The sequence below is a fragment of the Heterocephalus glaber genome, unplaced genomic scaffold (genome assembly GCF_053883595.1).
Source record: "Heterocephalus glaber isolate CG9 unplaced genomic scaffold, H.glaber_assembly_v1.0 deba00000818, whole genome shotgun sequence".
NCBI lineage: Eukaryota > Metazoa > Chordata > Mammalia > Rodentia > Bathyergidae > Heterocephalus > Heterocephalus glaber.
The window spans coordinates 19294685-19310570 of NW_028258164.1; the positions used below are offsets into that span (position 1 = coordinate 19294685).

The following is a 15886-nucleotide window of genomic DNA, read 5'->3' on the forward strand; positions in this document are numbered from 1 at the left end:
AGACATTCTCTTCTAATAGGTAGTATCACATTAAATCTGTTTAATGCCAACAATATAATTCAGTCATTAAATTAACAAGGTGTGTTATTCTTTAAAAAATGTGAAGATTGGGCCAGGGATTTATTTATTTATTTATTTTGGTACTGGGGATCAAACTCAGGTCCTTGTGCTTGCGCAGGAGGCAGCAAAACCACTGAGCTAAATCCCTGGCCCAGGGATTTAGAGTTCGATCCCCGGTACCAAAAAAAAAAAAAAAAGTGAAGACGTAGCTTATGCATGTTTGTCAATCTATGTACTGAGACCTAATTTAATCCCATAAAAAGTAAAGGCTATCTTCACTTCAGGAAGTAAAAATGAAGACAATATCCCTGCTGAAACAGCATGGACTCGGCTCCCACTTCAGTGTGCCTCCACATTCCAGCCCTTGCTGGCAGTAGAGAGGCAAATCCTGGTCCTGGTGGCAAGCCTTCATGGGCTGAGCACATAGGGAGGGACTCCAACACGTGCAAACTTACAGATGTGGAAGCTGAGGCCCAGTTATATGAGTGCTTCTCTGCCACTTTCCTTGTTAAATAACTCCAGAAGTAACCATATTCCAAAGTCTGAGAGAAAACTTACACAAATCCTATCAAAATTCTCATCGTGTCAGCAGTCTCATCTGGCTTGTTGCTAAGAACTGCCACATTTTAATAAAAACACAAGCAATATATACCTTCTGAAATAACCAGGCTGTATGCTCACAGCTATCATTACGACTTTCAGGAGCATCTGCAGAATCAGCCCTACCAAAACCTGGAGGAATGCAGCTAAGGCTTAAGAACCGCCCCACGCTGTGGGGGCAGAGGCAATGAACAGCTAATAGTGCACTGAGATGCTGTCAGGAGAAACACAAGATGTTACAACACCCCTGCATAACCCCCCATGGAGTTGAAATGGTGCTCAGTATGTTTTCCAGTATCGCTAGATGCTACAGCACACTTACCTTTGGTATAGGAAACCGCAACTGATCTATTTGAACTTCACTGACAAGGGGAACAGTGATTCGATTGGGAAGCACCAGATAGTTTGATATTATATCCGAGATGATAGTATCAGATAAGCCACTGTTAGTTGGGAAGTAAAAGAAAAACAAAAAACAGGCATCAATACTTGCTATCATCTTTAACAACAAACATACCACAAACATGACATCCATTGACAGAATACTGTAGCTGTCTAAATTATCCAAAACAGTATTTAAAGCTAACATTCCTTTTCTTTTTTCTAATACTGGGGATTGAATCCAGGCCTTCACACTAAGCTACATCCACAGCCCTTTATTTAATTTTGTGACAGGCTCGAACTTGCCATCCTCCTGCCTCTGCCTCCCAGAGTCCTGGGATTACAGGCAGGTATTTCAGTATTTCAACTGCAATACTGCTAAGGTTTGAGGTAGAATTTATTCTTCAAACACAAAGTAAATTTCTAGCCACATTTAATGATTTCCTAAATAATTTTTCACTCAGTCCTCAAAACTTAACCATAGATTTAACATTGAACAACTAAGATACATTTCGTTAAATTTCTTTGAAACATATTTTAAACATGTGAAACTGCAGAGAACAGTATAACATCCATTAACCCATTCCTTGTTTATACACAAATTTCTCTTTATTGTTGTATGCTAGCTCCTAATGAAATACTCGTTTGCTTTTTTCATATTAATACTAATAATTTGGTGCTACTATATTTTTACATACCACTAAACACCTAATTTAAAATTTTAATAAAAATGCTTAAAGGAATTGTTCACCTCTTCAAGGTAAATGCGAGAATTAAATACTGTTCACATGACAACTTTTGAAAGCATACAATGCAAGTTTCATTGCTATAGAACAGCTTTGCCTGAACTGTGAAGTTCAAAAAGAACCACAGTTCTTGCCAGTTAGATGCGGACTCGCTAACACACACATGTTTAAGAGTGCCCACTGAGAGGAATCATTATCATCTCCACTCACCACATGATAACTGAGCACCTGCTGCCAGACAGGCATCCACCTGTGATGACAAGACAGACTTAACAGGCCTCTCTGTTTAACTGGAGAAAAAGATCGTAAAGCTTCCCAACATGGAAGCCACACCCAGAGCTGCTGTCTGAGCCCAGGTGAGCTCCCTGAAAAACGGTCAGGTGGGCCAAGTGTGTTCTCACTTCCACATTTTCCTCCAGGCCTGCCTCTCCCCTTACACCCCCGCACGCTCCTGACCACTGGTGCACCACTGCTCCTGGCCTTCCTCGCAGTGTCACCCAGCTGGGCGACTTTCCTGGGAAGCACTTTTCCCAGTCTGTCCTCCAGAACTGTTTGTTCCTGTTCCTCACCTTCCTTCTGCCTCTCAGAGCCTTCAGCTCTCCACCTTGTACCTATGCCCTAGAGCCCTTCACCAAGACAAATCATTCAGGTTCTTTTGTAACCAGTAAGCACAATGTACAGGTGCCCATTTTGTAAAGCCTAGGGCAAACTTCATTGTATTGGCTCCTAGCTATTCAATATGTATCTCTTTGTTGGATATTTAAAACATCAGGCTTGTTATGGCTCTGATTTGATAAAGTCTTTAAATGAGAACCAGAAGTCACAATTTTATTACATAAAACTTATATAGTAGAGGTTGCTACATTTTTATTACCCTAAATTTACATGATTATATATAAATTACATATTATATGAACATATATAACTTTGTTTTAGAGATATTCTATAGAGCCCTTTTATACCTCAGACACAATTTTTAAGTGATGTATTTTTATCTCATATGTAATACATGTAAGTACATATATATTCAATGATAGAATTCTATATATGGGAATATATACTTTTATATTAGATAGGTAAAATCTGTATCTATAAATTAATATCTAGAAACTACTATTACATGAAAAAAACCTGCCCACGTATAATGATTGAATAAAATGAAGCTATATGTGTATCGATATATATACATGTATGTCTATTGTGTGTATTCATGTATATCTCTCTTTTTTTTTTTTTTTGGTACTGGAGATCAAACTCAGGACCTTGTGTGGCAGCACCACTGATCTAAATCCCTGGCCCCATATATCTCTTTTAAATACAACAGTATGGGGCCAACTGCAGCCTTGCCAGGACACAGAACACCCTGTCTGAGGTGACCCTTCCAGGTGGTTAACACGATGTGAACAGCAGAGTAGATGCTCAATAGACTATTTCAGTCCTCCTATGACACTGAAGGAAGCCAAGAGAATGAACTCTGTCTACACCAAACTGCAGACTTACCTGTCATTTCTTCCTGGCTTACCTTTATCTTCTCTGTTATGCCCAGTGGAAGATTTCCCTTTTGGGGGATACCCCATTCTGGGGTTTTGTCTTCTGCAGGGCCACACATGAGACCCAAACCTAATCATCAGAATCATGGGAATCTGTCCAACATAGGTGGACATACACGAGCTAGCCCTGGCACTTTTGCTGGAACTAGTGGGAAAAGTCCTTTTCCAATCAATGCAGTTTGCAGAGCAGAAGCTGGCAGGTGCTGCTGTCATGGACAGAGCCTTCCTGAAGACAAGCTGCAGGGATTCATCCTATCTGAGGCAATGACTGCACAGAGAGCCCTGTAGTGTCCCTGGGCACCAATACTTGTCTGTGCTTCTGTGAGGGACCGGGTGTACCTCAAAGCAAGAACTCAGTCAGTGCTAGGTGTCTGCCGAGTGACCAAACTGCCTTAAAAATATCTCTTACTGGACTGTGGATGTAGCTTCATGGTAGAACATCTGCCTACCATGTGTAAGGTCCTGGGTTCAATCACCAGCAGTGAAAAAATATTATATACTTAGCTCTTTAAGACCATCCAAGTTGGTGTAATGGGTTAAATATGAAGTATGCCCCCAAAGACTCAGGTAGTAAGGGCCTGGTCCCCAAGGAAGCAAAAGGTGGGGCCTGGAGAGGGACTGAATCATAAGAGTGCTAATCTCAAGCTGGAACAATCCAGTGATGAGTCTTTGCTGAGTGGGCTGTCAGGAGGTGGGCCCAACCAGAGGAAATGGGTCACTAGGTGGGTACATTCTTGTTCCCTGCCCCTTTCTGTTTGTCTCTTTCCTCTCACTCTGCTTCCTGGCAGCCACAAGGTCAGCTGCTTTCCTCCACTATGATGCTCTGCCTTTTCACAGGCCTAAAGTAATGGAGCCACTCAACCATGGACTGAAACTCCTAAAACTGTGAGTCACAAAAACCTTTTCTCCTTTAAATTGTACATGCCAGGTATTTGTTCACAGTGATGAAAAGCTAACATGGTTGGGTTTATTGTCTGTAACCACAAATCCTAAAGAACATTTTAACAAATCTTATTTATTTATTTATTTATTTGAGACAGGGTCTCACTGTGTAGTTTGGGCTGGCCTGGAACTCACTATGTGGCCCATGCTGGCTCAAACTTGCTGCAATCCTCCTGCCTCAGTCTCCTAAGTGCTGTAATTACAGGTGTGCACCACCACACCTGGCTTAGCAAATCTTTTAAAGTTGTACTTTTCTTTCTACAGATCTCTTAAAGAAAACAGTATTTTTCTATATTCATTAAATCATAGTGCCTAAAATACTTTTTATTTATGATGATGCCTCAGGTTGCTAAAGTTATCATTTTTCCTAATAATGAAACAAATTAAAACTTTTTCTAATGGCCATTTCAGAGGCAGAAACAAACATACAGGAGTAGAAAACTTTGTTTAAAACTAAACTTTCATAACTTAATTTCCAAACCATTTTAGGAAAAGATATCCATAGATAAGCCAAATACTAGAAACACGTAACTTTAGCCAATAACTAATGCATGTTAACCTTCAAATAGTAACATCAGTAAAGGTAAATTCAGAAGGTTATAATTTCAAAACTTCCTGTTGGGTGGGGCCAGGGAATTAAGTTCAGTGGTTCTGCCGCCTGCCTCGAAAGCACAAGGTCCGGAATTTGATCCCTGGTACAAAACAAAACAAAACAAAACAAAACAAAACAAAACAAAACAAAACTTCCTGTTTGGCCGTGGCCTGCCAAGTCTGTGCATCTCAGCTGAATGGACTGTGACAGTGAGGACATACCCTTCACAGTGTCAGGTGACTGCTGCAGGCATTTTTCTTAGTTTTTCGATACTAAGTTATACAAATGGAGACCAGACTCCCAGTGGGATGGCAGAGAAACTTCACACCCAGGCTCCATTCTGACACCATTCATTTCAGAGAGGCAGCTAAGGGAAGGAGCAGCTCAGGAAGAGCATAGGGTTAGGTTTTAAACACAGATTCATTTTCCAAGTTTTCTCTATTATTTATAAGAAAACAAAACCAAATTAAAATTTTAATTTACAGAATGTGACAAGGCTAGTACTTTTCTAAAATGCTACCACTAGGAAAATACCTTGAGAGGAACAAAAAGCAAAGGCAGAACACAGTGCTCTAAGACACTCCTGAAACCATTCTACTTTTGTTCATTTGGACCAAGCAGTTTTATACATAGGAGAAAAAACTCAAATCTCCTCTTTGCTGGTTTCTCAGGGGAGCCTGGGGAAGGCACTAGTTCTACTTGGTAGACATAAGTCTTGTCCTTCACTTTTCACATGTTATTTTTAGGACCCTTAAAAAGGCATAACCCCACTCCTAGCCTGTGCAAGGGCCCACATCACTCACTTCAATCCAGGGATGTCCAGAAGATTGGTCAGTCCCGTCCAGTTAATCTCTAAAAGCTGTTTTTTAAAAAGAGTAAAAATAATTATCTAAGCTGTTTCTAGTTATCAATTCAAATACACACAGGTTCTTTTTTATGTAGAACAAAAAAACCGGTTACATAATACTGTCTTATACCTTTTTTAAGGCTATCTTTCCTACTGGTAAATGGAGACCTGCTTCTGCTTTGGTTTTTTTTTTTTTGGTACCGGGGATCAAACTCGGGTCTTTGCACTTGCGCAGCAGGCGGTGAAACCACTGAGCTAAATCCCCGGCCCCTGCATTTGTTTTTTGATAATGCTATAGTTTTCACTAGTAAAGTCATACAATAATTTATTTACCCATCCACTTATGGACAGACACTTAGAATATCTTCAATATCTCTCATTATAAGTCAGAGATCACCTTTTTACATACATGCTCTTGCATACATATGCAGACTAGCATTCAAAAAGTTGAATTTAACACATTAGCAGCGGGGTCATATAATCTGTATGCCTCGCTGCTGGGCCACGTGTACCACTAGAAGTACATGTATGACTGTTCCATCGGGCGGCTTGTGCCACCTGATGGGACAGTCGTGCATGTAACACTGGTGGTTCAAGCCAGCGAGAATGTGTTATGGTCAAGATTTATGTTTACTTTCAGTGTTTGAAAATGATACCTAACTGGCCTCTAAACACACTACACGGATTTACATTCTCACAAAACTGTATAGAAATGTCCTCTTCCCAAACTTCATCAAGACATATTACTAAAATTCCATCTTACTCCAGAAAGAATGGTCATCATCAAGGAATAAAATAATAGCAAATGCTGGTGAGCCTGGGGGGGAAAGGAAGGCTTCTACATGGTTGGTGGGAATATAAACCAGTAAAACCACTATGGAAATCAGTCTGGAGAGTCCTCAAAAACTAAACATAGAAATTCCATTTGACTTAGCTATTCCCTACTAGGTATCTTCCCCAAACAGTTAAAGACAGTGATACATGCATACTCATGTTTATAGCAGCACAATTCAAAATGGCTAAATCTCAGAAGCAGTTTATATGGTCATCAAGAGATGAATAAAGACAATAGAATATTTACATACAATGGAGTACTACTGTCTTAAAAAAGGATAAGCTTCAGTCATTTGTTAAAAAATGGATGCCTCCTGAGATCATGTTAAGTGAAATAAATCAGACACACAGCCTAAATATTGCATGGTTTCTCTTGAGATACCCAAAATATAAACAAAGAGCAAAATAAAAGATAAATAAGAAGACAGGGCCAGGGACTTAGCTCAGTAGTTTCACCGCCTGCTGTGCAAATGCAAAGACCCAAGTTCGATCCCTGGTACCAAAAAAAAAAAAAAGACAGATCTTTCTCAAATGGGAAGACGATCAAGAAACAGAGAGAAAGGGAGAGGAGAAAGGGATTTTTAAAGAAGAATTAAGATGTGTTATGTGCATGTACCAAGTTCCCATAAGGAATGTAAACATATACTCCAAAATGTACTAATAAAAAAATTTTTTAAAACATTAAAAACCAGCCCATCTGGCAATAAAAAAAAAAAAAGATACTTTACCACTGTTTTAATTTGCATTTTCCAGCTGGGCATGGTAGCATATTCCTGTAATCCCAGTACTGGGGAGGCTGAGGGAGGAGGATGGATCACTGAGAATTTGAGGCCAGCCTTGGCTACAGTGAGTTCAAGGCCAGCCTGAACTGCACAGTGAGATTTTGTCTCATCAAAAACAACTAATTTGCACTTTCCTATAAGTGGAACATATTTCACCCATTTATTTCACATTTGTACTTATTTATCTCAAAGTAATTCCCACATAGTTAATATCCTATTAAGTAGACATCAACCAGTTAAAAACGTTGATTAGAAATATTGCTTTCTGGAAAAAAAAAAGACTGCTTTTCCTATCAAAACAGACACTGCAGGCTGGGGATTTAGCTCAGAGGTTCCACTGCCTGCCCTGTCCCAAGCTCGATCCCCGGTACCAAATTAAAAAAAAAAAAATAGACACTGCACATAATGCAATTATGTTGGAGACCAGCCATGATATGTATAGATTGGTGAGGGCCAGATTACAGGCCCACAGTCCTGAGGCCCAAGGCCTGGGGAACAGAGAAGTATGCTTCTTGCCTGTGTGGGAAGGCCAAAAACACAGTGCTCTGAGGCAAGATAACATCCTGCTGAGGGCAATATGAAATGCAGATATCCTGCTATGGGGAAGGACCTTACCTTGTTCCACTTGGAGATGCTAAACTTGGTCCCTCTATCTTACTAGTCACTGTTCTTAAAATAGCACACTACCACCCCCCCCATGATCCTTCCTGATTAATAAAAGAGGGTCCACCATAGAGTTCAGGAAAGCCTGTCCACTAGAGACAGACTCCTCCAGGTCCCCCTTACATATTGAATACTGCTTCTGTCTCTTTCTTTTATTCCTCATCATTTTCCCTATAGTTTGGGGGATCTGAAGAGCTCCTGATAATTGGCGCCTGAACAGGGACTTGAGACTGAAGGGAGAGGCCTATCTGAGTGGAAAAGGAGTGGAACAGATGACGGAAGACTGCAGGATGACTTCAGAGATGGCCGTACAAAAGTAAGCAGTAGCGCCATGGAAAAGCTTTTCCAAACCAGGATAATGGGGCAGAATTTGTCAGTAAAGGAACAAAGATGATAAGTACAGTTGGTAAAGACAACACTGAAACAGTCTGGGACTCGGGTTAGTATCTACTTTCTTTCAAAAATGCTACAAGATATTACCAAATATACCCCATGGTTTCCAAAGAGGGGACCTTTTTTTGTTTTGTTTAGACAGAGTCTCACTATGTAGTCCAGGCTGGCCTCAAACTTTCAATGATCCTCCTGCCTCAGCTTCCCAAGTGCTGGGACTAGAGGTGTGAGCCACCACATGTGGCAGGCAGGGGTAAATTTAGATGCAGAAAATTGAAATAGAGTAGATAAAAGTCTAAGGAAAGCTCATGCCCGAGAAGAATAAATTACCCCAATATGTTTTCAACATGGAAATATATATTAGGACCCCTATGTGTCGTAGCAATTAATACAACTGCCACTTGCTTTCCCTGAAGAGGGAAAAGAGAAAGACCCTAAGGAGAAGAAACTCTCTCATGGCCCATACCTCTAGAGATCCTTAAGGCAGAGGCCATTCCTGTCTAAATATCAGTAACTTGTTCGGCAGGCTATCCTGGCAGCAGATCTTATCAGGCCCTGTTGTTTTCTTATGACCAGACAGGATCCCAACAACTGATATATAAATATAAATAAATAAATAAATAAATAAATAAATAAATAAATAAATAAAATATATATATATAAAGCTAAAAAAAATTAAAACAAAATATAATAAATAATAGCATTCAAAGACCTTTTTTTAGGGGGGGGGACCAGGGATTGAACTTCGGATCTTGTGCTTGCAAGGCAGGCAGTGGCACTACTGAGCTAAATTCCTGGCCCTCAAAGACTTTTTATATTAGGCTTATTAAGATTTATTCTGGGGGTACTCAAGGTACTAGCACAGAGACTGCATGCTGTGTTAGAGTCCCAATGCCAGCTGCTATACACTGCATGCTCTGTGTGGCAGGGGAGAGAGACACTGGCCAGTCCCAGGATGGGTCAGCCCCATCTTGGGCCTAGATAACCAGGGTCAAGAAGGCTGAAACTGAGTCCTACCTGGCATAAGGGAGTTATAAAAAAAATTAAATTATAAATTTTAACTCGAGTTCGATCACTGGTACCAAAAAAAAAAAAAAAAAATTTAAAAGGCTATAAATTAGATACATTTTAAATATGAGAGGATTTTTATATGATAAAAGTTTTTATGTTGTTAGATTAAAAAATGACAAGGCTAAAAAGCTTGAATTTGTCAAAAAAATATGGAAGTAATTTATAAAAAAAAATGTTTGACTGTTGGATAAGTCAATGGTATTCCTTCAAAAAGCTCTTTGCTGCTCAAAAATATATATGGTTGCTTGTTAATTTGATAGAGCTTCTCAGATTATTCCTAAAACAAAAGTACTTGAAAAAACAATTCACATCACAACAGAGTAAATATAAAATAAAAAGCATCAAAACCCACTCCATTAAAAAAAAAAAAAACAAGAAAAACAAAACAGGGGAGAATGGCTACCTCCACAAGTGTAATTAGATCTTGCTGTCTTCACTTAAAATTTTTCTGAACCTGCTTGTAGAAAATAAATATTCCATCAGAACTTCACTGGCACAAGGACAAATCTACAAGCATGCCCTAGGGACAAGTGCTGTAAAAGGATGTCCTAACTAAAAGGCAAAATGGGGCTGGGGATTTAGCTCAGTGGTTCCTCCACCTGCCTCGCAAGTGCAAGTTCCTGAGTTCAATCCCCAGTACCAAAATAAATAAAAGGTAAAATGGCCCAGTGCAGTTACTAACATGGGGATGAGGGTATGCTTGTATAAATGACAGAAAATAAACACCATTATGGGTAACATCTCTAAACATACAACCATAGAGAGAAAAGATTCCCAGATCGAAGGTAGGGTCTGCTGCCACCAGGCCCACCAGTACAAGCCTTATCACAGATACAATCTAACTTGCTTGCCTGCTTATCCACGAGTTTAGATGGCCCATTATAAAAAACAATTCCTGAAGTCTGGGTTCCAGTAAATCTATGGAACCATGAACTAACACCCCTGCTGTTCATTTGTTACAGTCTCTGATTGACCATCTTGTACAAAGGATAAAAAAGATGTTAGGACTGATTATTGCTAGAATTATCTCTTTGATATCGCTAATTTCTAGTCTTGCTGCATCCTCTGTAGCTCTTGCTCATTCTATACAAACTGCTTATTTTATAATTAGATTAAAACTACAGACAACACATAAATATACAATGCTCTATTAATACAAAATTACTATGGCAAATCAGTGTCCTGAGACCAGTGTTATATAGATGAGAGATCAAATAAAAAGTCTACAGTTACAACAGAGTCTCCAGTGTCATTTCAATACTATTTGGTATTATATAACTCTCATGTATAACCAATCTACCCATCTTTGAGAACATATAAAAAACATATACAGAGAGCTATACATAATAATATAACTACTGATCTAGAGGCATTACAAAAAGAGGTATTATCTATATCTCAGCAGACTCAAAATTATGATGAGCAAATTCAAGACTGAGATAAATTTGCTGATGCCTTTAATCAACTTAATCCACAAAAGTATCTCAAGGACTATTTTAGATTTTATACTAAATTGATTATATCAATTGGTGTGTGCCTTGTGCTAATTATCCCAGTCTAGCACAAGGGAAGAAAAACCCAATTTTAACGCCTAGACACCATTCAAACTTAAGTCAGTTCCAACTCTTTTTTTTTTTAGTTCTTTTATTGGTACATTTTAGGTATACAATTTGTTTACACTTATCATTGGGTGTTTGTACCTGTACATGATATATCCTGGTTCTTTTTTTTTTTTTTAACCCACTACCTGTGCACCCTTCACCCCCTCCACCCTTTCCTATTTACATAGATTTCATTTCCATTTTTTTTTCTTTTCTCATAGTTTTTCATTTCCCTCTTTTCCTTTCCCCTTCCCCTCCCTTCACTCCTTCGTCTTTAGACCTTTTCTCCTATTTCAAATTATCAATTATTCATTTTAATCATTTTAACTCTTATTTACACTACCAGTTTCTCACACTAGGGAAATTATTCGGTATTTACACACGTGTGTCCTATTTATTTCCCTTAAGAGTATGGCCTTGATATGCATCCATTTAGCTATAGATGACTCTAGTTTTTCGTTCTTTATGGCTGAGTAGTACTCCATTCTATAAAAAAAACCACATTTTCTTTATTGAGTTTCCAGTTGATGGGCACTTGGGCTGCTTCCAGGCTTTAGCTATTACAAACTGTGCCGCTATGAACATGGGTGCACATATATCACTGTGGTATGATTCTTTTAATTCTTTTGGGAAGAGACCCAGCAGGGGAATAGCTGGGTCAAATGGGACCTCTAGTCCTAGTTCTTTGAGCTATCTCCATACTGACTTCCACAGTGGTTGCACCAGTCTGCACTCCCACCAGCAATGGAGAAGGGTTCCTTTCTCCCCACACACACCCCAGCATTTGTTATTGGTTGATTTCTTGATAGCAGCCATTCTTTCTGGGGTGAGGTGGAATCTCAGTGTTGTTTTCATCTGCATCTCTCGAATGACCAGTGATGTAGAACATTTTATCATATATTTGTTTGCTGCTTTTACTTTGTCTGAGAAATGTCTGTTCATTTCAGATGCCCATTTTTGAATTGGGTCTTTGAATTTGGGGGGTCTGATTTTTTTCAATTCTTTATATATTCTAGATAGTAGTCCTTTGTCTGAGGTACAGGTGCTAAAAAATTTTTCCCATATTGTAGGCTGTCTGTTAGCTCTGTTGATGGTTTCTTTTGCAGGGCAGAAGCTTTTTAAGATGAGATCCCAGTTGCTGATTCTTTCTGCTAGTTCCTATGCTGCTGAGGTTTTGTTCATGAAGTCTTTTCCTATGCCAATGTCTTTAAGAGTTCTACCTAACATATCTTCCAGCAAGTTTAGTGTTTCTGTCTTAATATTTAGATCTTTAATCCACTTTGATCTTAGTTTAGTGCCTGGCGATAGGCATGGGTCTAGTTTCAATCTTTGGCAGGTTGAAATCCAGTTTTTCCAACACCATTGATTAAATAGGCTGTCTTCCCTCCAATGAGGGTGGTTGGCTCCTTTGTCAAAGATGAGGTGGCTGAGCATGTCTGGAGTTGTTTCTGCATCTTCTATTCTATTCCACTAACCCTAAGTTTCAACTCTTATAATTACAAAAATGAAAAAGAGGAATTGTTGGGGACCAGCCATGATATGTATAAGATTGGTGGGGGTAGATTACAGGCCCCCAGTCCTGAGGCCCCAGGCCCAGTGTTAACGTGCCTGGGGAACAGAGAAGTATGCTTCTGGGAAAGTCCTATGTGGGAAAGTCACAAACACAGTGCTCCAGAGGCAAGATAACATCCTGCTGAGGGCAATATGAAATGCAGATGTCCTGGTACGGGGAGGGACCTTACCTCGTTCCACTCTGAGACGCCAAACTTGGTCCCTATCTCACTATTCTAACCCTACTACAGTCACTGTTCCTAGAGTAACATGCTACCCCCTCCCTCTATGGTCCTTGCTGACTAATAAAAGAGGGTCCACCACAGAGTTCAGGAAAGCCTGCCCACGAGAGACAGACTCCTCCAAGTCCCTCTTACATATTGAATATTGCTTCTATCTCTTTCTTTTACTCCCTGTCATTCTCCCTACAGGTATTTGGGATCTGAAGAGCTCTCGATACAATTACTTGTGCTTCATACTTGTAGAAAAAATGTTAAGTGAAACTGCAGGATTGCTGGGGAAACAAAATTGTTCAAATCTCTCCTGGAAGTCAGTGGTTAGATACAAATGTGAACTAGAAAGGTCAAGATCCTATTGGATAGACCAAAACTAAGAAAAAAACAATGGATTTTCAAAATTCCTTCCTAAGATTTTTCAGCATGAGAGGAATGAGATCTAAAACTCAGGAAGGGCTACGTATGGTGGCACACACCTGTAATCCCAGCACTCAAGAGGTTGAGGCAGAAGGATTGCCATGAGTTTGAGGCCAGCCTGGGATACATAGGGAGACTCTGTCTCAAAAAAAATAAAAGCAAGCAAACAACAACAACAACAAAACACCTCAGGAAGGAAAAGAATAGGTAGTTAATTTTAAATCTGGATTTCATGTATCACTGAGCATCCATAAATCTCCTGGGCCAACCCTAGATCAGGTCCAGATATGAGGGCAAACTAGGGAGAAGACATTCCCAAAACCCTGATTAAGATCTTTAAAGAGCTTCCACAGGAAGCAACAGGGACTTAACAGTTGATTATAGGGCGGGAGCAGTCTCTGATCACCAGGAGAGAGTGTTTGTTAGAATAATAAGGATACTGTAACTAAGGTATAAACCTGTGTGAGAGTGGGATATTCCAAACCATCTGGCAGAACCACTTGGGTAAATTTATAAGCACTGTGACATAAGGACTTATTTTCCTTTTTCTTTCCTCTCATACCATAAGGTCAGAGAATCTCTTTACAAGTTAAAAAGGAATGGGTAATCTTCAAAAACCAAAAGAAAAATATATACATATATATATTTTTTCTTTTCTTTTCTTTTTTTGAGAAATGATCTCATTATTAATCCAGATTGGTTTTAAATTAAGTAGCACTAGCTGGCCTCGAACTTCTGGCAATCCTCCTGTCTTAGGTTCTCAATGCTGGGATTATAGGTGTGCACCACTAAACTTCTAGCTAAAACAAAATATTCTGATCTTTCAAGAATACTTGTATCTCAGGACACTTAAGACTTAAGAAATCATTATGATAGGATTTTATCATTTAGGCCTAAAGATTCTTTAGAGAATCTTCACAGATGTACTTGAGGAAACAACAACATACCAGAGACGCTATGTGGAATTTTTGCATTTGGATTAAATTCAAATGCAAGCACCAGACGTGGTGCTCTCACCAGAGATGCCTAAGTCATGGCTGCCCCATCTGCAGAGCTATGAGACTCCAGGAAAGTCACATGCTGTTGAGCAGGGAGACAGGCAAGCATCTAAGTAAGATTAGGTGATACTGTACCATTACAGATATAAAAACAGTTAAAGGGAATGAAATTCAGAAGATGCTACTTAACAAAGGACTTTTCTTACAAATACACTTTCACGGTAAGTGTCCTAGTCACATTTTATGTCATTATCTTGTTACTTTAAAAAATATCAGTATAATCTAATGGCATTAAAGTACAGCAGTTTTATTCTGGAAGTTTTGGACAACAGAATTAAGAATTCTTTTAACAGTATTTGTTAATGTAGTTGTTTCAAGAATATAATGCAGAGGGCCAGGGATTTAGCTCAGCGGTTCCACCACCTGACTTGAAAGCACAACGTCCTGAGTTCGATCCCGGTACCAAACCAAAAAAAAAATATAATGCAGAATGCTTGAGATTTGTGTTATAATGAGATTTGATTATGGTTCCAAGTAGTTGTGTGGTAGTTTGGGGCCTATTAAACACTTGGATAAGACAAGGACTAACTTTAGAAGTCAGCATGTAGCTAGTTTTAGCTGATGTTTTGGACCTATGAGGATTCGGGTGAGACACGGACTGGCTTTACCTAAGAGTCCTTAACAGCCAAGTGAATTGCACTATGAGTAAAAATGGGGTGTGGGGGATAAAAGACAAATGTAACTAGTGACAAGTTGTAGAAAAAAATACAGAAAGTGAAGGCGGGTCCTGCTTCCCAAGATCACAGTATCAGGTCGGGGATTTAGCTCAGTGGGTCCGCCGCCTGCCTCGCAAGCATAAGGTCCCAAGTTCAATCCCCGGTACCAAAGAGAAGAAAATATTTTGCCGGGGATTTAGCTCAGTGGTTTCACTGCCTGCTGTGCAAGTGCAAGGACCCGAGTTCGATCCCTGGTACCAAAAAAAACCCCCAAAAAACAAAAGATCACAGCATCACTTCTCACAGCAGTCTGAAGGCCATTCCCCTGGCCACTGGTTTTGACATTTTCCTTGTTTGAACAAAATTACAACCCAAGATGAAAAAACTGTCTCTTATTACACTGACTCATCAGCTTTTCCTCAGATGTACTGCCATTACTCAACAAGATGGGGTAGCAGAGAGTAGAAGAGATACCCACAACTGATGTAAGAAACATTATAAATACCATGCACAGATGTGCTATATAAAAACCACTGTAGCCAGCATGGTGGCAGGCATGTGTAGTTCCAGCTGCCCAAGAGGCTGAGGCACGAGGGCTGTAGAAGCCTAGGGCTGAGCTGGACAACACAGTGAAGCCCCACCTCTTAAAACAGAATAAAATCCACATGTGTTTTGTTAACATCTTTACCAGCTGATGTGTAGCCCATCATTGTGTAAAGATTTTAAAGGCCTGATGTACCACTGAAGTCAACATTTTGCTACTATCTTGAATAATAAAAATCTGCCAAGTAAAATCTCCATAAATGGGTAGTGGTAATGCTGTTCTTGTGGGCAGCTAGAACAAAACTCCTTCAAGACTATCTGGAAATCTTAAAAGATGTTCTGCCATCAGAACCAAAGATAAAAGGC

The 15886-nt window shown here is 39.5% G+C and overlaps 1 protein-coding gene across 7 annotated transcripts in view; it reads right to left on the minus strand.

Annotated features, from left to right (window-relative positions):
- The window catches only part of Esyt2 (extended synaptotagmin 2), a 103318-nt gene that overhangs the window by 43140 nt on the left and 44292 nt on the right, over nucleotides 1-15886 (minus strand). For all 7 annotated transcript variants that reach the window (XM_013078036.3, XM_004860316.4, XM_021240950.2 and 4 more), the window contains 2 exons: nucleotides 5675-5730; nucleotides 983-1103 (listed from right to left, as the gene is read on the minus strand). In XM_013078036.3, coding sequence (XP_012933490.2) covers nucleotides 983-1103; nucleotides 5675-5730 — 177 coding nt within the window. The remainder of the gene's footprint in view (nucleotides 1-982; nucleotides 1104-5674; nucleotides 5731-15886) is intronic.